At 42.4% G+C, this 27,607-nt stretch overlaps 1 protein-coding gene across 1 annotated transcript in view; it reads right to left on the bottom strand.

Moving 5' to 3' along the window:
- Positions 1 to 27,607, bottom strand: part of LOC145406371 (organic cation transporter protein-like) — a 240,965-nt gene that overhangs the window by 70,409 nt on the left and 142,949 nt on the right. Inside the window, exon 8 of the mRNA XM_080277539.1 lies at positions 4,283 to 4,542. Within this exon, the coding sequence (XP_080133665.1) occupies positions 4,283 to 4,542 (260 nt within the window). The remainder of the gene's footprint in view (positions 1 to 4,282; positions 4,543 to 27,607) is intronic.

The raw sequence follows: 27,607 nt of genomic DNA, 5'->3' as shown, positions 1-27,607 counted from the left end.
CCTGCCATTACATATAAACTACCTCCCCTGCAAGTAAGAAGGAATGTTGCCTCCCTTGCATTATTTTACAGATATTTTTTTGGCAAATGCTCAGACGAAGTTGCGTCCATGGTGCCACCTCTCCATGCCTTCCCTCGTGCTACACGGGCATCTGGTAGCGCTCATGACTGGAATGTCACTCAACCATATTGCAGAACTTCTGCCTATCAGAATTCTTTCATTCCCCGAACTGCATCTCTCTGGAACTCGCTTCCCCAGAGTTGTTTTCCTCCAAATTTCAACCTACAACTGTTCAAGTCTAACTGTTACAAATATTTTATGAACAGAGGACACCAGTAATCTGGTGTATGGATTTTTTTTTTTTTCCATTTGTTTTTCCTTCCTCCGTTCTGTTATCAAAAAAAAAAAAAAAAAAAAAAAAAAAGTTGATTTTCACAATTTCTTTCAGGAATGCCCGGCTGTGGGAAGGGTTCGCGGGAACATATGCTGGACGGGATGGGTTAAATTCGTGTGAGGGGTGATAATGTCATAAGATCATCATGTTTTGAAATCCATCATGAAAGCAAGTTTGGGTGGGTGTCGATCAAGGTCACAAGTTCTGACAAACCAGGTGAATGAAGGCAAGATAAGAGGCAACACCTGGGGGTAATGGCATCATCAAATTTCATCCTGTTTTGAAATCCACTATTGAGTCCAGTAACTGTGTGGTGGACTGGGGGGAGGGTTACAGTGACCTGCTTAACCCTCTCACGCACCGTAAGTTTTCAATAAGTTTTGATTCCACACACAGAACCAAAACCTTGCTCAGGCTGGCTCCGCTCGCACGGCAAGTGAAAAATTTCTATGGCCCAATTTACCCTCGGAAAGTGCATATATTGTTATAAATCGCTTCCCATCATCTTCGTTGATGTTTATACTGTCATATAAGAAAAAAATAAAACATAAAACAGATGAAAAAACGTACAGAAATGCAGCCTGAATAAACCTAATTTATATGAAAACTAGCTTCTCATAAATTTCCAACATCACGGTGAAATTTTTTTCCCATGACGCGCAGTTGCAAAGGACATGTCTTTATGAAGAATTTCACGATCTTTCATCTGTGAAAGTTTCAAGTTGACGCGTCCAATAGTTTTCGAGTAAATCGAAAAAAAAAAAAACGAAAATCGTGTAAAAACGTCTGATTTGTTTATTATTTCGTATGTTGTTAGTGACACTGTAACAAACATATATGTAAATTGTATTCAGTTTTGTAGCCCAAGGATTAAGGAAGCCCATGCTATAATTCACAGTGTTGTTACCCTTATTGTTAAGGAGAAAATGAATTTTGAAAAGTTATGATGGGTGGCACGTGGTGACAGAACAAAAGGCCCATAAAACCTTGACGCACCTATGCTCTGGCCTGTAGGCCGAATATGTTCATCTTTCTTAACTTTTCCCCAATTATTTTCAAACATAGGTTACTTTGCTTTACAAAAGGGTACACAAGAAATCATCAGCTTGATCAAGCTTTTTTCAGATTTTGATGGAACCTATACTTTACGAGTATAATGACTGAGAGAATAGCAATGAAATCCGCCACATTTTCCCTATGAGAAATGTATAGTAAACACCCATTTTATACCTTACAATACAATAGTATAAAAACTAGACAAACAAGCTGGTTACTCACGTCCTCTAGCACTGTAGTGTTTCTTGAGAGGATACAGAGTTGCAGAGAGGAGGACAGGTACGATCACAGCCTGTGTGTGTGTGTGTGTGTGTGTGTGTGTGTGTGTGTGTGTGTGTGTGTGTGTATGTATGTATGATGGCAGTGGTGTTCATAGGAGTAATGGCAGTGAGTGTCAATTGTCATAGGAGTGATGGCAGTGGTGTCAATCATCATAGGAGTGATGGCTGTGGTGTCAGTTGTTATAGGAGTGATGGCTGTGGTGTCAATCGTCATAGGAGTGATGGCGGTGGTGTCAATCGTCATAGGAGTGATGGCTGTGGTGTCAGTTGTCATAGGAGTGATGGCGGTGGTGTCAATCGTTATAGGAGTGATGGCAGTGGTGTCAGTTGTCATAGGAGTGACGGCAGTGGTGTCAGTTGTCATAGGAGTGATGGCAGTGGTGTCAGTTGTCATAGGAGTGACGGCAGTGGTGTCAGTTGTCAAAGGAGTGATGGCAATGGTGTCACTTGTCATAGGAGTGACAGCAGTGGTGTCAGTTTTCATAGGAGTGTCAATTGTCATAGGAGTGATGGCAGTGGTGTCAGCTGTCATAGGAGTGATTGCAGTGGTGTCAGTTATCGTACTCTTTCTCTGATAAGCCCTTCTGAGACATTGTAGGTTTAATGGAAAAGCAGGAGGGGAATGGCAATAATCGGTTAGGAATTTTCAAACCTGGCTTTCTCCAAAAATTATAAGAAACATTTATGCACTTTCTTCACAACCACACTGTACTATATGTAACACAATATCACTATGCACACGTAAGGTATGGACGGTGCGATAGTAGCCAAACGCAGGTTTAAATGCCCGGCCGCGTGCTCACACACCCTCCCAGCCTGACTGATGGGACAATGTTGAACTAAATATGGGCTGCTTACCCTTCCGATAAGCTCCTGACTGTTGTCATACATTTCCCCTGGACCTAGCAACCCTAAGCTTTGACTCAGCCAAATCTGACGCAAATCCATCCACAGGAAAAATTTCTACGACCATTTATAGAGAAGTTGCGTCATGTTGCATCATCGGTTACTCTTCAGAGTACAAGGATTATGTCTCACATTGCGTCATCTTGCACGAGGCGGTTAAGCTTCTCTGAAGGTAGTAATGACATCATCAGATTTCATCATGTTTTGAAATTCACCATGCAGTAGGCTGAGAGTATGAAGGAGGAGGGAGGAACCACTTGTTTAAACTTGTCTTCAGGGATGGTAATGGCGTCATAGTCAGATAATTAGTCCATCCACCCATCCATCATCCAATCCTACATTGCCCCATGAGGAGCATAGGAGCCCAGGGCTAGGCAGTTGGTCCTAACATTTAAGATAAAAGTGACCAGCTCACTCATCCCTGAGTGGCATTACATGAGCAATCAACCCCAACCATCTCTTGGATATAAACCTTCACTGGCTCAATCCAATTGGAGTCCAATAATTACCCACTAAACCACCAGGCACCAAAATCTGGTTATATGGTTACCACCCAGCATAGTAAATGCTTTCCTGGTGTACAGGAAACTATTTGGCTTGTCACTCAGTGTAGAGTCACCCACAGGCTGAAGGAAGAGGAAAGAATGAAGGAAAGAAAGACAGATGAGGGAGTGTAAAGTCACCCATAAGCAGAAGGACAAGGGATGAATGAAGGAAAGAAAGACAGAAGAGAATGGAAGGAAAGAAGGATGGAGAGGAAAGGGCAGACACCAGAGAGCAGCACTACATAGAGTGAGTGGATGGTGAGCGCCCCCACCTACCACTATCAGATGATTAGTGGGTGGGAAAAATCAGTACTGACTGGGGTGGGAGGGGAAGGAGGTAGTGATCGTGGGTAGGTGGGAGTGACGTCAAAACAAAGTGGACCATATTTTGCATTTTTATAAAAGTATGATGGTTGACATTTTCTTGACATTTCATTTAGAAAAGGGTAATTATGACTTGGCTGTCACCATCTACAGTCCCATCTTGATGATTTTTGACATTATCACTGATCTGATCTTGATTAATTGGGAAGGTAGGGGGTGGGGCAGGTGAGGCAGGGCAATGGGCAGAACAGGGGTACTGATATCACCCTGATGTACCTACTGTCTTGCCCTACCATAGCCATCTGCCTGTCTGATCCAGCCACCACCCATCCCACCTGGCCACTAAGATTATACATATTGACCTAATATGGTAATTACAAATCATAATGCTGTTTTTGTTGTAGGAGAAATTTTATTCCATGAAAACTGACCACCAGTTTCCATCATCTCGTCCTGCTTAGTTTTGCTTTTGACTATCAGAGGCGTCTCTTTGGAATCTTTAAACCGTATCATGAATGTCTCTGTAAAAAATTACCGCTGACAGACCCCTTTGCACCCTCTAAATAATTCCTCCTTAATTTCTTTAGTTGACAAACAGACAGACACATGTCTCAGTAAAAAAAATTACCGCTGACAGACCCCTAAATAGTTCCTCCTCAATTTCTTTAGTTGACAAACAGACAGACACATTTTAAAAATTCAATTACATCAATAAAAAGAAATCAACAGAGCATCCATCAGCCGACTAGCTCTGTACGTACGTCACTATTACAAACCATCAGGAATAGGTGGCTGGGCGAGAAGTACGGCTGCACTGAAAAGGAAGCTGAAGACCAACACCTTTTTGCGGCCGAAGTAGTCAAAGAAGGGGATGAAAATGGTGGTGGTTGGGAGCTCAACCATCCCTGAAATGGTCAGGTAGACGAATGGGTTCACTCTCAGGGTGGGGGCACCAGCGGTCAATCCGAAGAACAGCATTGACACAACAAAAACATTGATGCAGGTGACCAACGTGATGATCCGTAGTTTAGGGGTCCTGGGTAGAAATAGTGGATCAAAATGTGGTAGAATATCATCACTAGGTGTACAAAACTTCAAACCAGTTTTAGAGCAATACTAAAATAACCAGAATATTGCTGGAATATGAATGAAATAACCTGAGACTTACTAAATGCACAAAAAAATTAATGTCTAAATTATTGCAATTTGTTTATCATATCATTTAAGTTCAACTGCTTGGGACATGCCCTGCTCCATAAGCCGGTCTGCATCAAAGGCTGAGGCACCAGCCATTAACCCAAACAACATGGCCAATAAAAAATAAGTGGTACATGCGATTAATGTGACAATACGAAGCGTGTAGATCCTGAGTGTCAAATCTATATCAAGTAGAATATCACAAGGTTATAAAAACTCCCTAATCAGTTAAAATATAGCAAAATCCACCAGGAAAGTGCAAAAATGTTAATAAAATTTCTATGCTATTGCAAAAAATGGTAAAGTCTCCAGAAAATGAAGTTCATAAATTAGACAAAAATTCACCCTTTGCTAACTCATTTCATCCAACTAAACAGCAACATAATTGTCCCCACCAAGAGAGAAGAAGCCAGCAATTTAGTAAACGATTAATATGTAGTAATAAACCACAAAACATACGAACTATCAAACTGAAGCCATTGCAAAGAAAACAATGTCAAAAGAAATGCACAAATGCCACATACAGTACATCCACCTCTGAAGTACAGCATATGGGCAAAAGTGCAATAAACTCTATAGCAGAAGGACCAGACTAGATTTCAGATGTCTGCTTACTTGTGTCCCCTCCTGTGGTGGGGGGGGGGACACAATCTGGCCACATTATGAGGTGGTACTACTACTCCGCGGCCAGGTTGTGTTAGGAAGAATTCTGCCATCATATTCCCTGCATGCCGTAAAAGGCGACTACAAGGGGCTGGGTGAGGGGACTAGGGACCCCCTCTGTTTTTTTAGTTCCTAAAAAGAGACAGCCCATAGAAAAGGATGGGGGACTGACTTATCCCCGTACCCTGAAGATTGGGTCTATGAATGTGCATGGATGTAGTACGACTGAGGCTAAACGGAAGGAGATTGGGAGAATGTTTGTGAGAAGAAGGTTGGATGTGTTAGCTTTGAATGAAACGAAGATGAATGGGAAAGGTGAGTCTGAGTTTGGAAGTGTGAATGGAAGATTTTCAGATGTTTATAGAGGAAGACCAAGAGAAGGTGTGACCTTGATAGTGAGCCCGGAAGTGCAGCAGTGTGTGACCGAATGGAGGGAGCTGTCGTCGAGACTGATGTGGGTGAAAGCGAATTTTGAATGTGAGTGGTGGGTATTTGTAAGTACATATGAGCCTAGTAGCAAAAGGGATGCAGAAGAGAGGGAGTCTTTTTTGGAATGATGTTGAGGAGTGTCCGGAGAGTTTTAGAGCGAATGTGAATGTGGTAATGATGGAAGATCTGCATGCAAGAGTGGGAATTGAAGCAGTTGAAGGTGTAGTTGTTATGAATGGTGTGCCTGGAAGAAATGAAAATGTGAAACGAATGATAGGGATGTGCGCTGAGCGAGAGATGGTGCTTGGAAATACATTGTTTGAGAAGAAAGATATTTATAAGTAGGCTATACATGGGTGAGACAGTACGGTGGAAGGGTTGTTGATAAAACACTGATGGACTATGTGACTGTGTCCAGGAATGTAATAGGAAGATTCTTGGATGTGAGAGTTTTGAGAGGGGAGGGTGGAGGTATGTCTGACCACTACCTGGTGGAGCATAAGTTGAGAGTAGGTAAGAGATGAGTGAGAGCTAGGAGAGTTAGGTGTGGCAGGGAGGTTTTGAAACTGAGTTGGATAAAAGAGAGAAAATTATAAAGTATCAGGAGAAACTGAAAGATGAGTGGAACACAATGAAGGATCAGGAGAATGACAGTGTGGAGGACGAATGGCTGTTGTTTAAGAGTGCTGTGGTAGGGCATGAGGAAGAGGTGTTTGGTGTTGAGACGAGTGGGTGGTGGTGTAAGAAAAGAAATGAATGGTGGTGCGAGGATGTAAGTATGGCTGTGGCTGAGAAGAGGCGTGCATATGAAGAGTGGCTGCAGAAGAAGGATGAGGTGTCATATAAGAGGTATAAGGAAAAAAGGAATCAGGTGAGAAGGGCTGTGCGTGATGCTAAAGTGGCAGCAGATGAGAGGTGGGGTAGGCGGTTGACTGAAAATTTTCAACAGAATAAGAAAATGTTTCGGAAGGAGGTGAAAAGGGTGTGAAAGGGAGAGTCTGGGAAGGAAGAGCGAGTAAAAGCAGAGGATGGAAGGATGTTAACTGACATGGATGCAGTAAGGAAGAGATGGGTGTAGTATTTTGAAGAGGAAAAGAAGGCTAAGTTTGTGGCAGATGGAAGGGTGCAGGGAATAAATGTGTTAGGAGAGTTGAATGATTCTTTGCTCACAGCGGAGGAAGTGCAGCAGGTAGTAAAGGTGATAAAAACAGGGAAACCTGCAGGTATGGATGGGTGTGCTGTGGAATGCCTGAAAGGTGGTGGAGCGACTATTACTGACTGGTTAGTAAGATTGTTGATTGTGTGCTTTGTGAAAGGTATGGTGCCAATTGACTGGGCAAGTGCTTGAGTGGTCCTGTTGTATAAAGGTAAGTGTGATAAGAATGAATGCACTAGCTTTAGGGGTATAAGTCTGTTGAATGTTGTAGGTAAGGTGTATGGTAGTGTGTTAATTAGGAGAGTTAGAGAGGGTACAGAGGGAGTGACTGGTGATGAGCAGTGTGGCTTTAGTGGAGGAAGGGGATGTGTGGATCAGGTAAGTGCTGTAAGACAGGTGTGTGAAAAGTATTTAGCAAAAGGTAAGATGTGTTTTGGGCGTTTATGGATTTACGAAAGCGTATGATAGAACTGATAAGGAGGTTTTTGTGGACTGTTTTAGGATTGCATAGACTTGATGGTAGGTTGCTACAAGGAATGAAAAGTTTTAATGTAAATAGTAAAGCCTGTGTAAAAGTGGGTAATACTGTGAGTGACTGGTTTCTCGTGACAGTGAGGTTGCAGCAGGGATGTGTGATGTTGCCTTAGTTGTTTAATATTTACATGGATGGTGTTCTACGGGAGATGAATGCGAGATTGTTAGGTGGAGGTCTGAGTCTGGTGAATGTTGCTGGTAGAGAGTGGAATCTGAAGTAGCTGCTGTTTGTAGATGATACTGCACTGCTGGCTGACTCAGAGGAGAGGCTGAGACAGTTGGTAAAGGAGTTTGGAAGAGTGTGTGAAAGGAGGAAATTGAATGTAAATGAGAATAAGAGTAGAGTGACGAAGTGTATGCGGTTGGTATATGGCAGGAGGATGAAAATACTTTTGAATGGTGAGTTACTTGAGGAGGTAGACTGTTTTAAGCATTTAGGGTCACATGTTGCTGTCGATGGAAGAATAGATGCAAAGGTGAAGTTTAGAATGAATAGAGTAAGAAAGGTGCTGGGAGGAATGAAAAAAGTGTTTAGATGTCATTTGCTTAGAATGGATGTAAAGAGAAGGCTGTATGAGGGTGTTGTGGTAATACTGCGTTATTTGGGGCTGAAACATGGAATATGAGTGTAGCAGAGAGGAAAACTTTGAATGTAATGGAGATAAGGTGTCTGAGGAGTATGTGTGGAGTGACGCATATGGATCGAGTGAGAAATGATGAAGTGTGAAGGAGAACTGGAGTTGTTCGGGAGATGGCTGATCGAGTTGAGCAGAGGGTGTTGCAATGGAATTGGTATATGGAGAGAATGGATAATGAGCGATTGGTGAAAAGATAACTAGGTCTGATGTGAGAGGTGTAAGGCTGAGAGGAAGACCATGAACAGGATGGATGGACAGTGTGAAGAGAGCACTGGACACGAGAGGGATGGCTGTTGAGCAAGGAAGCATGGCTGTGAGTGACGGAAATAAATGAAGAGAAATTGTGAATTAATAAATGATGACGCAGCCCTGAGGGGATATTCTTCCGCATTTGGTCTGATCAGCTGATTAGGTCAGGTGCGGATAATGGGATCGGTCCATTGTGATGTAGCGGAGGTAAACCAGTTCTGCTGTCGGGCCCTGCTGTGGATGTCTCTGATTGCACTGCGCTGTTGACCTTCATGCAGTGTGGTGCAGTGAGGATCTGTCCCTTCTTCCCTTGGGGTTAAGATGCTACTGAATGTGTTTGAGTGGATGTGTAAATTGGGAGTGTGTCGTTCTGTCTTGGCTACCTCCCTTTCCTTGGGGGAAGCAGCCTAGGTATACAGATAGATAGATAGTCTACTTGTATAACACATTGGCCCCATAGCAATTAATACGCATACAGGAATGTTCAATTTCTAGACTCTCAGATAAACCCCTGTCATGTACTAAAAAGCGACCATGATTACCTAATTCAAACTATCTCACAAAAGTCCCACATCATATACACTAATATTTCTGCTTTCCGTAGCATTCAAAACAATGAAAAGGTTAGTCTTAACCCCTTAACCATGGGGCATCACTTTCGTGATGCTTGGGAGCAAGGGATCATACCGTGGGGCATCACTTTTGTGATTCTGTGTTATTTTGAATTCGCCCAGGCTTTCAAGTGGTGGCTTGTATCATCTATCAGTACTGCCAATGTCCAACACTAGTTAGAACTCCTAATCTCATCTGTACTCCCATCCATTGTTGACAATTTAACCATTTCTCCCTGTTCTTGACTCCCCTCCCTGTCTCCCTTCCATTACCCTCCTGGAATTTTCCACAGATTTCATCCATTGAAATAAGCCCTATGCCCTAGTCTTATACCAAATAATATATACAAAAAAAAATAAGGTAAGTGATAGTGCCATACACCTGGAATTGGCTAATTATCACCTGACAACACCTCACGTGCACTCGTTCGCTAATTTTCTCTGTTTATTTCCCCTTGAAATATGCCGTATAATCTATTCTTGTAATAAAAATATATATAAGAAAGGAAGGGAGAAGCCTAAGTGATATTTACATTCACCTGGAACTACCTAATTTATTATGTATTGTCTAGATTTCCTTCCAATCACTTCATAGCATATATATTAGCAACTGTCACCACGCTGACATTGACAGCATTGGACTCCCCCTAGGCCACTAGTCCACCACACTGTATTCAGTTTACTGTCGCCTTTCAAGGCGAAACTACGTCGGATTCGCCCCTGTCCAATTGCCCCTCTTTTTAGCCCCATGCAAAGGGCCCTGTGACCTCTACCCCCTACTAAACCTCGTGTGGAAAGGAGTAAAGGGCTATGTGACTGCTGTGGAACGTGAACTGGCTAATTTATCAATGAAAATGATGGAGTGACTACGATCTTCCTGGTGAGTAAAACAATGCAAGTGGAAATGTAAATAATGTGTAAACAGCAAGTGAAAGCAATGAATGTAAATATAAGTGAACAGTGGAAAATTGTTTTATAAGTTACTGCAAGTGACAGTCCATAACACAGTGTAAATAAAATAGAAATGTAAATAATGTAAATAAAATAGAGAATGTAAATAGAAATGTAAATGAGTAGTAATATAAGAATACGATTACGAGTATATATACTAGGAGTAATGGAAGTGAAAGTTTCACTCCAGCATGTATGAATACTATGAGTTATGAAAGTGGAAATGAAAGTAACAGATTCACTCTCAACGCAAGTATACAGGACGAGAAAGTGAATGCTATTATACTCAAAGAGAAATTGAATGCCTACAGTGACAATAAACTACTATTACTGAAGGAAACTTATGGATAAAGACTATAGATATATATAAGTGTTATATAGTAATAGAAATGTAAAGTGTGAGTGTTTTTATGAATAATAAATGACAGAACACCAGCGGCAAATAAGCGTAAGTGGGAAGGTCATACGCGCACGTAATTTTCATTGCTTTCAGTGTTTTTTTTTTTTGAGTATGGATTCCAAACTATTTGAGAATCACAGAATAGTGTTTCTATTGATAATATCAGGCTGTGGTAATCATATTACGGGTTGTCGGGAATTGTAAAGTGGAGACTTCGTTACCCAACTTCAGAGGTCTCCACAAGTCCTACAGTACTCGACGAAGGCTCAACAAACATCCCAGGAAAAAGCTGAAGGTATGTGCCATAGGCATATGTAATTTTAATATTCTAGGACTAATAACTGATTTTTGGCAAATGTTTTTAGAGAGTCTGTCGGAGCACAAATATGCCCACGAGACACGCAAGTCAAGCAAAAACAACCCCGTGGTTTAGGGGTTAAAAAACATCACATACTGACATCCCTGCACCCAACTCCCAAGATGGATTCCAACCCAAACACCCAACTAACACCAACCTCTGAAGCTGACTCGGCGCATCCTACATGGTTTCAACAAGAAATAACCAGTGTTAACCATCTGTAGTGGGTGACGTAACCTCACACAAGTCAAGGCAGCAGTGGGCGAAGTAAATGTATGCGAAGATATTTTTGCATTGTTATTCAGGCCGTTATGAGCTGAAACGCTGTCAGATGTACTACTTTGACTTTCTGCCATCTGTCACCACTGTAATTGATCATACATTTGCACATGCATACATACATTTGTCCTTATATATGTACATACCTAGCTACCTACCTACATGCTCACAAATATACATACATACATATATGCATAAAGAGGTGGGCACCACAAATGAAAATTCAGTTCCACAACCGCAAATCCATAATTTTTATTTTAATTTGTAGTTCTGCAAATGCAAAAACACTAATGCAAACCATTTTTACACGAAACAAAGTAAAACTAAAATATATATTTTAATTATTAATAGTATATTTGCCTGTTTTTACTACAAAGCAAGGGTAAGTCCTTCACTATTGTTTATAATAGAATTAAATTATTAGACTTCACAGCTCTCACTTGACAAGTTGACATACCAGTCCATCTGTATTCCACAGCTCTAAGTTTCTCAGTCCTCACTCCTCAGTCACAGACTCCATCAACTGAGACAACTCCAACATACAGTATATCTGTCTATCTATCTATCTCTATTGATACCGCATGGGGGACAGTGATTGTCTGGTACGTAAAATGGTAAAACTGTGATCAGTTTCATTTCATATGTTTCTAGTTTAATTTTTTATTTATCTACCTAATGATTATTGTCAAGACTGAAATACTGGCACCGGCAATGCCATAAATCTGATAAACCCTTGTGTTCACAATAAGTTTCAATAAGTTTTGCATTCCACGACACATCAGCTTTCTCCCCTCCCCCCACTGACCACCGAGCACTCCAAAAAAAAGTGTATTCTGGGCTCATTTTCACCACCCAGACATATTTATTTTGCCACCAAACGTACATATTCCTATTCGTTGATGCTTGCCCTACACAATAAAAAAAAAAAAAAAAAACATTATACGTCGTTGGGGGCAGTGTGAATAAAAATTCAGGAACATCTGACTTCCCAACATCATAGCCCGAATGTTTACAGCATATCTCTACATGTTATATGATCATTTGAAAGAGAATTTTTTTAGCTTACGAGTGGGATAGTTAGCATTTTGATACTAGGTATGGTTTTCGAGTAATATGAGAAAAAGTAAAACCTTTTCTCTGACAGACAACAGAGTTTTTATTCAGGGAGCTCTAGCGAAAAACTTTTCTCAGCAGTGCTACTTCTATTTCATTATCTTATGCAGTATTTCATGGGCTTTCACATGATATAATCAGCGTTCTCCTTCGCCTCATAGTTTTCAAGAAAAATGCAAAAAAATGCGGTGTTCCCACACCATGTCGTGACTGTAGGGTGGTTTCCCCGCCTCCCCCAAAGCTGCTACACATTCATCGCCAATTCCTCGTACACTAGTATGCACACTATATTCACATGCTTCGCTGTCACTATTATTATAGTTGAATACTCACATTTGGTGCAGGGTAGAGGCAGTGTAGTTCATCAGAAACAGTAGCACAATCTTCATTGGCCCAACGGCTGATAACGGCCACGAACGCTTCACAAACACCTATTTTCCTACTCCAAACACCAAATCTAATTATAATAGTGCCCCAAAACTATACATAAGCACTACTGATACAGTGAAATATGTCATGCGGCCAGGATGGGGTTAATAGAGGAGATGTAAAGGGACAAGACTGCGCACTACCTTCCCCACTCACAGCTCAATTGGTACTGAAAAAATTGTCTGTACTGACGTAGGTATTGGGACTTCCTTTTGCCAACTCATTACTTTTGACGCAAGTTGGGCAAGCTATGAAGCCTCAAAAAAATTATGCAAATCAACCCCAAACTTTTTGGGGGGCAAATTTTTTATGGTTTTATGAAGCTAAAGGCATCACTGTGCATTTACGAGGAAAGATCTTAATAATGCCAAATGCGTCACCATGTACAAACAGGTAAATATGAAATTCAGACTAAAGGTCTTATTCTAGGTGAACTGGGAGGCTTTGTAGCACATCTATGCACTTTTCATCTTGTTCTTGGCTTGTATGCTAAACAAGTCATTCTAGTATCAATGTAGTTTACATCAGTAGCATGCATTATTACACCTAAGAATCTGGAAAATAAACTGATTCTGATTTAGGCTTTATATATTTCTCTATTTATTGGGGGAATATCATCTTTGCTTGCTATTTTTCCTTAGATTCTTATTTCATACCTTCCCCCCAGAAAGAACATACATTATATCATAAAGGTAATGTAGCGAGGAACCCTCCAATGTAAAGTAGAATACAACTTGCTGTGCTGATGTTATGCCGTATTTTTTAATCTCCTGTACGAAGAGTGCTCCCTCTGGGCTTATACCCATTTTCATTCCTTTCCTGAGAGCTTGGTGTGAAGCCAAATATCAAAATGCGATGAATCTGATCTTCAGCTGCTCTCTCTCTCTCTCTCTCTCTCTCTCCATTATTGATATATATATATATATATATATATATATATATATATATATATATATATATATATATATATATATATATATATATATTTAAGTCACCGTCCAACATTGCCACAGGCTCCAACAGCAGTAGTTCTGTATAGGAAGGATGTTGCCCAGTAAGTTGTTCTTCCTATGGTCAGCCTTTACATGTACAGTCTGCAAGAACAGCACAGGCCTCATAAATGAACACTGGCTTCTAAAGTTCACTGTCTTTATTTTCCAGATAATTATACTTAATGCTTGCCAATTACATTTCACTATTTTCACAAGTACCGAAGATATACAAACTGCACTGATACTGAACTACACTCAAACTGAACTGAAAACTGACTGAACTGCTCTAGTCTCTTCCCCATCTTTATATAAGCTTGCAGTACTCTCGAAACTTCGAGTACACTCCCGACGGGCAATAGTTCCCTACTAGGAAACATCCAAAACATACCAGAGTTTTCTTACACTACTTAACACTCTAAATTGTTTAGCATACAAACTGCGATAAAATTACATAATTTAACAAAATCAGTAGTCACATAAATAAAATTTAATGGAGAAAAAGAGCATGAAAATGAATGCATAACTTATAAAATACCTCTGCTCACAAACAGCAGATAACTGGCAACTCTGACACGCAATGGAACTACAAGAAATATCGAGAATTCTCCAGCACTACCTAACTAGCAAGTCCCACTTTTCAACACTACCCCCTCCCTAGTCGTCTGTCGTCCCGAAAAAACTGCACAATGTATACAAACTTATACCTTAATCCTAATGAAACATCTAACTATACACAAAATAATGCTTCAACTTATCAGGTCTTCTCGTATGCTGCTTCAGACGATGTCCCTGCTCCTCTACACAGTCCTCTCCTCCTCGGATGTTTTGGTCTTCGTCCTGATTCACTACTTTCCCTAGGGAATCTGTTATCATCCTTTTGCACTTCAGCTCCTTGGACCTCTTCAACATCTTCGGCTGGGGGAGAGCACGATTCCTCGGAGACGTCCCAGCTGTTCTGTCCTGGCCCATGGTACTGTCACAGATGATTCACGTGTACAACCTTTGGGCGAGATTTCAAGCCTCCGCAAATCCGGTACGTTACATCTGATACGTGGTCCAACACAATGTAAGGCCCATCCCATGGGCTCTGCAGCTTCGGTGACTGTCCCTTGTTCTGCTGAGGAATGTATAACCAAACTTTGTAACCATCTTTAAAGCTCACCTCATTTGCCTTGGCATCATACTTGCATTTCATCACCTCCCCTGAAAACTTAAGGGCTCCTCGCACTTGAAGATATACCTCAGCTAGGCTTTCCTGAAGATGCTTCACATAGCTGGAGGTGTCTGTAGGCAGCTCATCAACAGGTAGCTTCCCATTAATAAGTCAACAGGTAATTGACCCTTGCGGCCCAGAATCAGTTTTGCAGGGGTGTAGCCAGTAGACTCACGGGATGCAGACTGATATGCCATCAGCAATGCAGGTAATTTCTGACCCCATTTTGTCTGTCCCTCTATGTAGTTCTTGGTCATTTCTTGTCCCAGGGTCCTGTTGAATTTCTCCACCATCCCATCTGACTGTGGTCTTAGTTGGGACATCCTGATCTTCTTGATCCCCAGTAACCTGCAGTACTCACAGAACATAGCAGAGTCGAAGTTTCTACCTTGGTATGAATGTTGCTCTTGTGGCATCCCAAAACGACAGAAAAAACTGGTCAACCAACACCTGAGCAACAGTTGCAGCTTCTTGATAAGGGATGGTGCTTCTGGCCACTTTGCAAAGTAGTCCATGGCGACACATATATACCGATTTCCTCTTTCAGTGAGTGACAGAGGTCCAACAATGTCCACCACGACTTTTTCCATCAGTGCACCCACTTGGTACACCTGGAGGGGCGCACAACCATGTTTCTTGTGGCCCTTCTTGGTGCAACATACACCACAGGCTCAACATCACTCTCCTACGTCCTGACACATGCCAGTCAAGTAGAACCTCTGTTGCAGCCAACTTAGAGTTTTCTTCACTCCCAGGTGCCCATTAGTGATCTAGTCATAAAACTCATCCAAGGTCCCAGACCTCATTTTCTTCAGAACCACCAGTTGTCAGTACTTGCTGAGCCCACTGGGTGTCACCCACTGACGCTCCAGTAGTCCGCTGTTCAAACGAAGAAGGTCCCACTGACTCTAGTAGCTCTTAGTCACACGGATGACTCTGCAAACCTCTCCCCAAGATGGTCGCACTGTACTCTGCTGCAGCTACTCTAGCACTAGTTGGAAATCAGGATCCTCCATCTGCATCCTCTTTAGGTCTTCTGCATTGATGCTGGCCCTATCACTCCAGTATGGCTGTATCACTTGCTAAAATCATCTGACACTGCCAACACTCTGGTTCACAAGGCCGACGACTTGGGTTGTCAACATTGCCATGTACTAACCCAGGATGGTGCTGCACCTCATAATTGTGGTGGTCTAGCCTCCTAAGCCAGTGTGCCAATTGTCCTTCCGGATTCTTTAACATCTTCAGCCACTTCAGTGCCTCATGGCCTGTCCTGATGATGAAGTAAGACCCATACAAGTAGGGATGGAAGAAAGCAAGGCTCTCCATCACTGCCAAGAGCTCCTTATGAGTAACACAGTAGTTCTGCTCCGGTGGGGTGAACTTCTTGCTGTAATACATCATCACATACTCTTTTTCGTCCTTCTTCTGCAACAGGATCCCAGCAATACCATGGTCATTAGCATCACAGTCCAGAACGAATGGCTGACTCTGATCAGGGTACAGCAATACTTGAATGCCTGCCAATGCATGCTTGAGTTCATGAAGGGTTTCTGAGCCACTGCTGTCCACACGGACTTATGCCTCTTCCCCAACAGCTTGTGCAGAGGTGCAGCTATTGTTGCAAAGTCCTTGACAAAATGCAAGTAGTAGGTACATAAGCCCAGAAAACTCTAGAGCTCCTTCACACAAGTTGGAATCAGCCAGTTTTCTACAGTTGCCACTTTCTCTGGATTAATATGGACATCGTCATTGCCTACAATGTGTCCCAGGTACTTCACTTCCTTCTGAAGTAGCAATTCATGGGGTTCAGCTTGAGGTGTGCAGCTCAGATCCTGCTGAACACCTCCGACAGCCTCTCCAGTTCCTGGTTGAAAGTCCGTCCAAAATCAGTTTCATCCTCCAGATAGATAAGAGCCATCTGCCAATGGAGGCCTTCCAGTGGACGATCCAGGAGACGCTCAAAAGTAGCTGGGGCACTGCATTGGTCAAATGGCATCACTTTAAACTGGCATAAACCCCGCCTATACCAAATGGCTGTTTTCTCCTTGTCCTTCTCTGCAACCTTGACCTGTTATCCTGCCTTCATATCTTGGGTGGATAACCACTTGGCACCTGACAGAGCATCCAGGGTGTCATCTATTCTTGGTAAGGGGTATGCATCCTCTACTGTAATTTCATTCAGGGCTTGATAATCCACACAGCACCTTGCCAAGCCACCCTTCTTCCTTACCAGAACCACTGCTGATGTCCAAGGACTGCTGGACTTTTCTACCACTGCTGGACTTTGGAGGTTCTACATCATCTACTCCATTTCTTGGCGTTGGGTTGGTGCCATCCTCCGTGCTGGCTGTTTAATTGGGCGGTAATCCCCGGTGTCTACACAATGCTCCACCAGTTCAGAGCATCCCAGTCTAAGCCTCCAGTGGAAAAGACAGCAAACTTCGTTAGCAGCTGCCTCAGCTTCATCACTTGTGAGCCATCCAGGCACTGACAACTTGAAAATAGGTCTTGTAAGTGGTCTGGCAGATCCCCATCTTCTTTGAATACACTTCTTTAACAGGCGTCCCTCTGATGCCATTCAGGGTCCACTGTCTGGCACAATCACAGAAATTCTCACTCGTTGATCTTCTGTGGTTCACGGGAGAAATTGGCCACCACAACTGGCACTTCACCTGCACCTGTTTCCACCAAAGTTCTCCCCACCATCACCCCAGCCTTCACCCTGCATCATACATCAGGCTCCACTACCCACTAAACAACTGTCAAAAGAGCCACTCACCTTGCACTGGAGCAATATTTCTGATCTTGAGGGTATCATTGTGGTGCAGAGCACCCTCACCTCACCACCAGAATTGGCACATCTCACTGCCATGACAGGAACCGAACTTCCTTGAACCTTCAGCTTCATGGAGGAGAAGTTCAGCTCACATGCCATGGACATCAGATAGTCCAGACCAAGACGGGAAGGATCCACCATGTCAGCCACACAGACTGGAAGAGTAGCCTCTTCCCCTGCCACTTCAGTCCAGACAACCAGGGATCCCCTCAGTTCTGCGCAGTGCCCTGTTATGCCACAAAGTTGTTCTGATGACTAAGGCAGATTCCAATGATGTAACACATCAGGCCTCACAGAAGTCTGCTCTGAGGCTGAATGAATCACCAGGGAACATTTCTTGCCATCTATTCTTGGATCTACTCACACACTGTCGATTGCAGTTCTCTTGCATTTTCTCGGAGGTGAGGCTACTTGGGAAAAGCCAGCTAGTGGTTGCCCCTTAACACAAGCCTCCATTAGTTTTTTGCTTCTTTCTGGTCTTCTGCAACCTTCTTCTTATCTTCCTTTTTCTTCTTTGAACACTCAGAATTGAAGTGTCTCACCTCACTACATGTCCAATATGTTTTTGTTACAATTGTAGATTTCCTTGCACTGCTCTGTTCTTGCTCCTTCTTCCATTTGTAACAATCGTCATTCTCGTGTTCCGGCTTCCTGCAGTACCAGCAACCTCCTCCGGTCTGCTCCTGTTCCTTCTTCCACTTGTACCAGTCTTCTTTCCAACGTCCTGGGTTTTCACAGTACCAGCAACTTCCCTCAAATTTTTCCACTTTATGTACCTGCCCCTTTCTTGCCTTGAATCCTGTACTGCAACCTGCCTGAAAAGTGGACTTACTGGACCTGACATAGGACTCAAATTCTAGAGCCCTGGCTTGTGCTTCTTGCATGCTTCTGGGTTGTGCCTGCTTCACTTGCATTTTCAAGTCTACACTATCAACAGCATCGATGAACAACTCCCTCAGAAGAATAGCCAACAGGTTAGGTGCTGCTCCAGGGTACGCCTTGTGTGCCATACTCTCCAAGTCATGAGCAAGTTGCTGTGGGGATTCACCTCAAGCCCATACATGGCTCCAGAATCTTGTTCTGTAAACCTCAGTCTGGTACATGGTTCCACATCTTTGCTCGAGCACTTCTACTAGGGACTGATAACTGTTCCTCTCCTTCACTGACATCTGGCCCAGAATTTCCATTGCAACACCTTTAAGGCTAGTAGCAAGCTGCACTGCTCTCTGCCCATCCCAACCATTCTGATAAGCAAGTGAGCTTCCCAGGATACTCTACCATCAAAATCCTGAGGTCTCTTTTTAACTGGACCTCGATTATAGCCATGCACTTCATTGGTTTGGGGCCTAAAAATTGGGACATCATAATTTAGTCCAGGACTTAAATCTCCTACATTCTGATTATTCAACTCTGTAATGCCACTTTTAGATGCTTCGGATCCCTCAAGATTCACAATACACTGTCCATTCTTTTCATATGCTCCCTGTACACTAGTCTGAGGTTCAGTAGTGCAATATTTCTCTACAGCCTCAATTTTTTCACTAATTATCTTCACTTTGTTGACTATATGCTTCAACTGGTTATCTACATGCTATTTGCACCCCATTGCAATTCCTTCACTAATTGTCTTCAGCTGGTCATCTACATGCTGTTTGCACTCTGTCACATCATTGCTTACCTCATATTTCTGCTGCCATAGCTCACCGTACACTTCCCCCTTCAATTGCTCCTGTTCTTCCTTCATTTTCTCCATGAAAGCATCTAGCTGTCACTGCATCCTCTGTTGTAATTCCCTCTGTTGCTCCTGTAATGCCTCTTGATGCTGTTTCCTCTGTGCATGCAATTATTCTGTGACTTCTTCATGTTGTGCTTGTAATTGTCCCTTGAGTACTTTCTGTCCTTTATTCTGTGCCTGTAATTGTCCTTTGAGTTCTTGCTGTCCTTCATTCTCTGCTTCTAGTTGTTCTCTGAGTTCTTTCTGTCCTTCATTCTGTACCTGTAGTTGTATATTTTGTGCCTGTAATTGTTCTTTGAATTCTTTCTGACCTTCATTTTGTGCTTGTAATAGCTTCATAATTGCAGCCAGCAATGCCTCCTCTTGCCTTGCTTGGCCTCGTGTCCGTACACTTTCTGCCTCCATGTCAAAGATTAGACTCACTGCAGCACTTTATGATCCACACTCCTGACACCAGTGTTACGTCCCCATCCCACACTGCCACAGGCTAGAACAGCAGTAGTTCAGTATAGAAAGGACATTCCCAGTGAGTTGTTCTTCCTATGGGCAGCCTTTTCGTGTACTGTCCACAACAACAGCTCAGGCATCGTAAATAGATACTGGCTTCTAAAGATCACTGTCTTTGTTATCCAAATAATTACACTTAATGCTTGCCAACTACACGTCACAGTTTTCACAAGTAACGAAGATATAAAGACTTCACTAACTGCAATGACACTGAATGCTTGCCAACAACACTTAACTATTTTCACAAGTACCGAAGATATACAAAATGTACTGACACTGAACTACAAAATTGAACTGAAAACTGACTGAACTGCTCTTGTCTCTTCCCCATCCTTATATAAGCCTGCATTACTCTAGAAACTTCAAGTACAGTACAGTCTCGGTGGACAAGAGTTAGCAACTCGGAGACATCCGAAACATTCCAGAGTTTTCTTACATTACTGAATACTAAATTATTTATCATACAAACTGGGATAAAGATGCATAATTTACCAAAATTAAAAATCGGATAAGTAAAATTTAACAGAGAAAAAGAGCATAGAAATTAATGCAGAACTTACAAAATACCTCTGCTCACAAACAGCAGGCTAACTGGCAACTCTGACATGTAGCAGAACTACGAGAAATATCTGTAATCCTCCAGCACTAACTAACTAACAAAGCCCAGTTCTTAACATTATCTCTCTCTCTCTCTCTCTCTCTCTCTCTCTCTCTCTCTATATATATATATATATATATATATATATATATATATATATATATATATATATATATACACACACCTGACCCTCCACATTTGCGGATTCAACTTTCGTGGGCTTCGAAGATTCGTGGATTGCCCCTCTGTGGATCCAAGACTGAATTTAATGGGTATGATTGCAAGAAGTTGAGATATACAGTACATGTAGCTGATGACTTGCCCTCACTCACATGCTAGCAAGTCATCAGCTATTTGTGATATTTAATGCCGCTTTCAGGTCCCAGATATTAGGTAAGCATGTGCAATACTTGTCATAGGGGGTGATTTGCGGCTGTAGAGGCATTTACAGAATGGTGCACCAAACATTCGTGGAAATTCCAGATTCACTGGGTTTTGTGTCCCCTTACCACCGCGAATGTGGAGGGCCTACTATATAAATGAGTAGCGCCGCGGGAGAAGAATCCAAGCGCCACCACCTGCCAAACCTCAATTTCCCGCTCAAACAGCAGCCAGATGCATCCTTTACCATGTGGTGGGAGATGGATGCTTCTCTCTCTGTGCTGATAGGGTCGAAAATGCTATAGAATAACAACGTGTGCCAGTCCGTATGACAGATTGTCACAGGATGTACAACACCTCCGAGAGAGAAGAATCCAAGCACCAAGCGGGGTGGCTTGGTGGCCGCCAGCCAATCAGAGCATCAAAAGAAATGAGGTGCTGTGCCGTCACAGCCAGCCGGCCAATGGTGCTAAGCCTGATGCCTCATTTATCCGGACATAATGGAGCCAAAGGCATGTCCGGGTAGTGGCAACTACAGGATAATGAACACTGTTCTCCTAGTATAACAAGACTCTACCTATACCCAACCTCCAACCTAACCTAACTTATTTTGTACTGTACCTATGCTTAATTTGGCAGTGTTTTCCAGTCAATAAGTCATATTTTGACATCAATATACACATAGGAATATCCAAAGTAATGGTAAACACCAAGATAACCATGCAGATAAACCACCAAAAACCCCAAAACACCCTACCTATACACTATTGTATATAGAGTACCTCTCCTATTTTTGGCACTGTTTTCAGGTCACTCTGCAATATTTTGACATCAAAACGCATAGGAATATCCTGAATAAATTTTTACACCAAGAAAACTATGAAAGAAACCTAAAGTTACCTGCCAAAAAACATTCAGTTGTGGTACTTACCACCAAGTGCACTGCAGCCAGGCTTCTTACCCCACACACCTCCAGCAGGTGTAGAGTTGTCCCATGTGGTCTAGTGGCAAATATTCGAGCCTAGCAAACGCCCAAGAACTCCTCCTCTTCCTCCTCCACCTGCACGAGCTATGCAATGGATGGTGATGTGTAGGGTAGCAATGGTGGCCTACCCACCTCAGGAGACTGCTAAGACAGACGCAAACTTACATTCAATGGAGACTTAACGGTTGTCGACGTGCTCGGTTGCAGGTCAGATAGTGAAGGCGGGATGGTGATGGTGGTGGCAAGAATGGGCTGGCACTTGTGGGGGTTGCAGGCTTGAAGAAAGAGTTGATATCGGTCTGACGATAGGACTGATGATTCTGCCAGAGGATGATAGCATCCCGGACTACCCTGCAGCTCCATTACCACGCTGAGTGGCGCCTACCAGGCTGAGCAGCGCCAACTCCCTGTCACAGTGCAGATGCTCAGCAATACTCCAGCACCCCTCCAGGTAACCACGGAGGACACTGGGACGAGGGAGTGAAGGACTTGTAGAGGGCTCTGATCCTCGTCCTCGTCAGTCTCACTGTTCTCTTCCGTGCCTGCAGAGGCAGCAAAGACAATCTCCTCATCAGACATGGTCTGATAACCAGGATTGCCGTCATCGTCGTCCAGCCATTCCCTCACGTCGTCGACATCCACCTGCTGTCCTTCTGTTCTGAGTCAACTGTGGAAATCATCCATGTCAGACTCCTAAAAATCATGCTCAGCATCAATTCCCTGAAGGAGACGAGACCAACCGCTTTTGAGAGTTTTCACGGAGACTTCCTTCTATGTGTACTCCAAGTTAAACACTGCAGACTTCAGGTCATAATGCCGAAGATTCTACAAGGCCTGCTCCCCACGAGTGTCCTTGGCCACGTCCTTGTCCTCCATCACCATTATCACCAATGGTTGAATCAGAGCAGTCATATTAGGTGGCAGAAACATGCACCCAATCCGCCCATCATAAGCAACCAAATCCTTTTCAGATGGATGCACCGGGGCATTTTCCAGGTGCAGGAGTGTCTTCACCTGGTTGCGAGCAATACCAAGGACCTCCGTTTGGTAATGGATAACCTCCTTGACGAAGAGTCTGTGGAACCAAGCTATGAAGATCTGAACGGTATACCAGGCCTTCACAGAATGGTACCGCACAACAGGCAGGATATCCATTAACCCACGGAGACAACATGGCTGTTTTGCATACCCGACAACAACAGGTTTGAGGTGGTGTGTCCCATTAGCAATGGCACAGCACAAAACAGAGACACATTTTTTGGACCACTTCTGACCAGGCACAGTCTTCCCCCTTTCATCAGCCAAGGTGTTGGACCTCCACTTGGTAATGGATAACCTCCTTGACGAAGTGTCCATAATACCAATCTCTGAAGATCTTAGCGGTAAACCAGACCTTCACAGAATGGTACTGCATAACAGGCAAGCTATCCATCAACCCATGGAGACAACATGGTTGTTGTGCATGCCCAACAACAACGGGTTTGAGGTGTGCATCCTGTTAACACTGGCACGGCACAAAACAGAGACATATTGTTTGGACAACTTCTAACCAGGCACAGTCTTCCCCCTTTCCTCAGCCAAGGTGTTGCTGCGCAAGGAGCAGTAGAACAGACCAGTTTCATCAGCATTATAGACTTGACCAAGGACATGGCCCTTGTCCTTGATCAGACACTACACTTTCTTGCGAAATGGGTTTACTTCCTCCTCTGCTGCATCCAAGGCCTCGCTGTGTGCCTTACAGCCAGTAAATCCATGACAAAACTTGAAGAGAAAGAACCATTCCTCGGATGCCTTGAAGTTGAGCACATTGTGGAGGCGTGTAAACTTCTCAGCAGCAGCTTTCACCTCGGTCCCACACAGTAGCACACTGGTACCACGTTGCTGGCGAAACCACATCAATGTTGACTGGTTGATAATGGCGTGTCGGGCCTGGGCCATTACCTTCATGTCGCCCTCATGTGTGCTTTCACCGAAGTCCTATCCCTAGTATGTTAGCTTGTCACGTGACTTCTCTATATCAAACAAAGTTGAATGAACTAGATCATATTTGTGAAGTATGCATCCTATGGTCCAGCCCCCATAAACCTTGCCCAATATCTTGCATTTCATTTCCAGAGTCAGAACCTTCCTCTTCCGCTGCTCAGGTGGTGGTGAGGACATCACCACACACACGCGAATACAGCAGAGGCGTGTCACAACCTGACGAAGGTAGGGAACCTCAACAAAAGCAACCACCTTCACAGCCATTCTTGCAAGTGAGTGACTCAGGTGAAACAAGGGCAGGAACTGAGGTGCGGGCTTGTTGCCCGGCAATCAGTAAAGCGCTGCCATATTGCACCCCACAGTTGCATCTGAGCCCAGACAGAGCAAAACGTGGCAAACTGACATCTGCATATAGGGTTCACTACTGTTTGGAGGTTAGCACATGATGGCAACAGCGGATGGCCAGTGTATCACTGCCTCAGGCTGTATATGACAAATGCGGCCTGCCAGGTGACTCTGATCATTCAATAGGGAAGAGGACAGGTGCGCGTGGTGGGGGGTTCGCACTAATCCCGGACGCTGGGGGACTCCCCCCATGCGATGTAGAGGCAGATGGGCACTTTAACCATACATTTACTCGTGGCGTGTGGCCTGTGTTACATGTGTGTTGGCCACCAGGAACCCTCAGCCAGAAATGGCACTTACTTCGTCGTTTCAAAACTAACCATAGGATTTTGTTGAAAATATGCTCATTGTGTTTCGCAGGCAAAATTATGTATGCTGTCATAACCTAATCTAACCTAACCCATTAGGGCTGCTTGGCTAAGGTGGCAGGCTGTGCTACTGAAATGAATACCCATACCAAACGGAAGTGTACTGACCAGTACATGCACACATACTGTGTACAGTACTATCATATGCGTGCATACAGAGATTACTGTACTGATATTGTAATCATATCTTGAGAAGGAATATTTTCTGTGTGTGTGTGTGTGTGTGTGTGTGTGTGTGTGTGTGTGTGTGTGTGTGTGTGTGTTCTTACCTAATTGTTCTTACCTAATTGTATCTTTACAGGAATGAGTCAAGCTCGTACTGTCCCCTGTCTTAAACAATATTTATCGTACATATCCTTAAATTTGTGAATTATTTTGGAACACACTATTTCATTCGGTAGTGCATTCCACTGATCAATTGCTCTGTTTGGGAAACTGAATTTCCTTACGTCTTTATCACCTCTCTTCTTATGCAGTTTTTTGCAGTGTCCTCTTGCTGATGCTTCTCCATATGTTAAGTAATCATTTATCTCTATTTTCTCCTTTCCTGATATGCACTTATATAGTATTATCATGTCACCTCTTTTCCTTCTCTCCTGTAATGTTGGTAGATTCAGTTTATTTAGTCTTTCTTCGTAGCTTAGGTCCCTTAAGCTTGGTATCCATCTTGTAGCGGCCCTTTGAACTTTTTCAATCTTGTCTATCTGCTTTTTGAGATGAGGACTCCAGACTACTGATGCATATTCCAGGGTTGGTCTAATGAATGATGTTATTATCCTTCTTAACATGTCTTCATTTATGTATGTGAATGTTATTTTCATATTTGCAAGCAGTGTATACATGTTCCGTACCTTCTAGCTGATGTGGTCAACCGGAGATAGTCTGTTATTGATAATCACACCTAGGTCTTTCTCTCTTTCTGATGTGTACAGGGTTTTATTTCCTAACTTATAATCCCAATCAGGTCTTTTTCCACTTGTACCAAACTTGATTACATGACACTTGTCCACATTGAATTCCATTTGCCATGTACTACTCCATTCATGAAGTTTATTTAATTCTTCTTGTAGCTCTTTACAAGAGTCTGTGTTAGTAATTCTCCTTTGTATTTTTGCATCATCTGCAAACATATTCAGATAGCTCTCATTTCCAGTGTTACTGTTTATATCATTTATATACACTAAAAACATGATTGGTGCCAGCACTGAACCCTGTGGTACTCCACTAGTCACTTCTTTCCATGATGAGTAGTTTCCTCTTAGTACTGTCCTCATTTTTTTTTTTATGAGAAAGTCTTGTATCCAAAAAAACAGTTTGCCTCCAATTCCTCCTTGATGGTACAGTTTCCATAAAAGTCTTTGGTGTGGTACTGTGTCAAAAGCTTTCTTGAAATCTAAACAGATGCTGTCCACCCATCCTTCCCTTTCCTGTATTGTGTTTGTTACTCTGTCATAGTAGCTCAACAGATTAGTAACACATGATTTTCTTTTCTGAAATCAAACTGTCGTTCTGTTATCATACTGTGTTCTTCTAGATGATTTACCCAAGCTTTTCTTATAAGTTTTTCTAATACCTTCCTTACAACACTGGTTAGTGATACTGGTCGGTAGTTGAGTGGATTTTGTCTATTTCCTTTCTTGAATAAGGGGACAATATTTACTTCTTTCCAAATATCAGGTAGTTTACCTTGACTCAAGGATTTCTTGAAAATTAAAAATAATGGTTTACTTAACTCCTTTGCACATTCTCGTAATACCCAACATGAAATTTCATCAGGACCACTTGCTTTTCCTCTGTCTAATCTACTTAACTCCTCCTGTATTACTTTTTCTGCCATTTGTATATCTGGTAGTATGTGTGGACATGCGTTTTCCACATAGTCCCTCTCAAAATTTTTTTCTTCTGTAAAAACTAACCGGAAATTCATATTTAGTGCTTCACAAATATCTTTCTCTTGTGTATAAGTGATTCCTTCGTCCGTAATGGATTGTATTATATCTTTTACTTTGGTTTTGCTTCTGATATAGCTGTAAAACAGCTTTGGTTGATAAATACTTTTATTTATTATATCCTCCTCAAACTGTTTTTGAGCTTCCCTCCTTATCCTTGTATAGTCGTTTCTTGCCTGTTTGTAATTATTATACGCCCTTTCACTATTGGGTCTTCTGTATCTATTCCACAACAAATCTCTTCTTTCTTTTGATTTTTTACATCCTGTATTGAACCATTTCTGTATTTTCTTACCTGCTTCTTTGTGCTGTGGGATGTACTTCTGGATTCCTATTTCATAAAATTCACAAATTTTTTTATATACAGCATTTAAATCTTGTCCTCTAAGCTCATTTTTCCAATCAACTTCTAACAAATACTTCTTTAGGTTTTGATAATTTCCCTTTTTATAGTTTAGGCTCTTTTTGTAACTGTCATTGTTGTTTACTATGTCATATGCTATCCTGAAGTTATAATTTAGTACTGCATGATCGCTTTTGCAGAGTGGAGGGTGATATATTAAATGTCAATATCATTTTCTTGCCTAGTAAATATTAGATCTAGCACTGAAGGTACATCAAGTCCTCTTTTTCTGGTGGGTTCCCTCACATGTTGCGTTAAGAAAAACTCTTGTACGAGATCCAGGAGCTTTTGGTCCCAACAGCTTTCTTGGCTATTTATATCTACAGTATTCCAATTTATATTTGTATTGAACTCCCCAGTTAGTATAATTCTTTCCGATTTCTCTTCCATTTTATGTAGCAGTGATCTTATACTCTGAATTGTACTCTCTGCCAGGTCCTCATATTCGTCTCTTTCCCATGTGTTTGATCTGGGTGGCATGTACAAATTGGCTACAGTTACTTTACCTTCAGATGTGTCGATCTCTACTGCAATCAGTTCTACTTGTGATGGTATATCTTGTTTTATTTCCTTGATTTTTAGATTTTTCTTAGTTAATATTATAATTCCTCCTCCTTTTTTTAAATTTCTGTCTCTTCTCCATATATTGTATTTCTCTAAGTTTAGTATGTCATTGGATATCCTTGGTGTTAATTTTGTTTCAGTTAGGCATATTATCTGTGGTTCATTTTCTCTG

The sequence above is a fragment of the Coenobita brevimanus genome, chromosome 8, assembly GCF_032717465.1.
Source record: "Coenobita brevimanus isolate Jiangsu-jjx chromosome 8, ASM3271746v2, whole genome shotgun sequence".
Lineage (NCBI taxonomy): Eukaryota > Metazoa > Arthropoda > Malacostraca > Decapoda > Coenobitidae > Coenobita > Coenobita brevimanus.
Note: the sequence above shows the minus strand (reverse complement) of the source record. Positions and strands in the feature narration are given on the sequence as shown.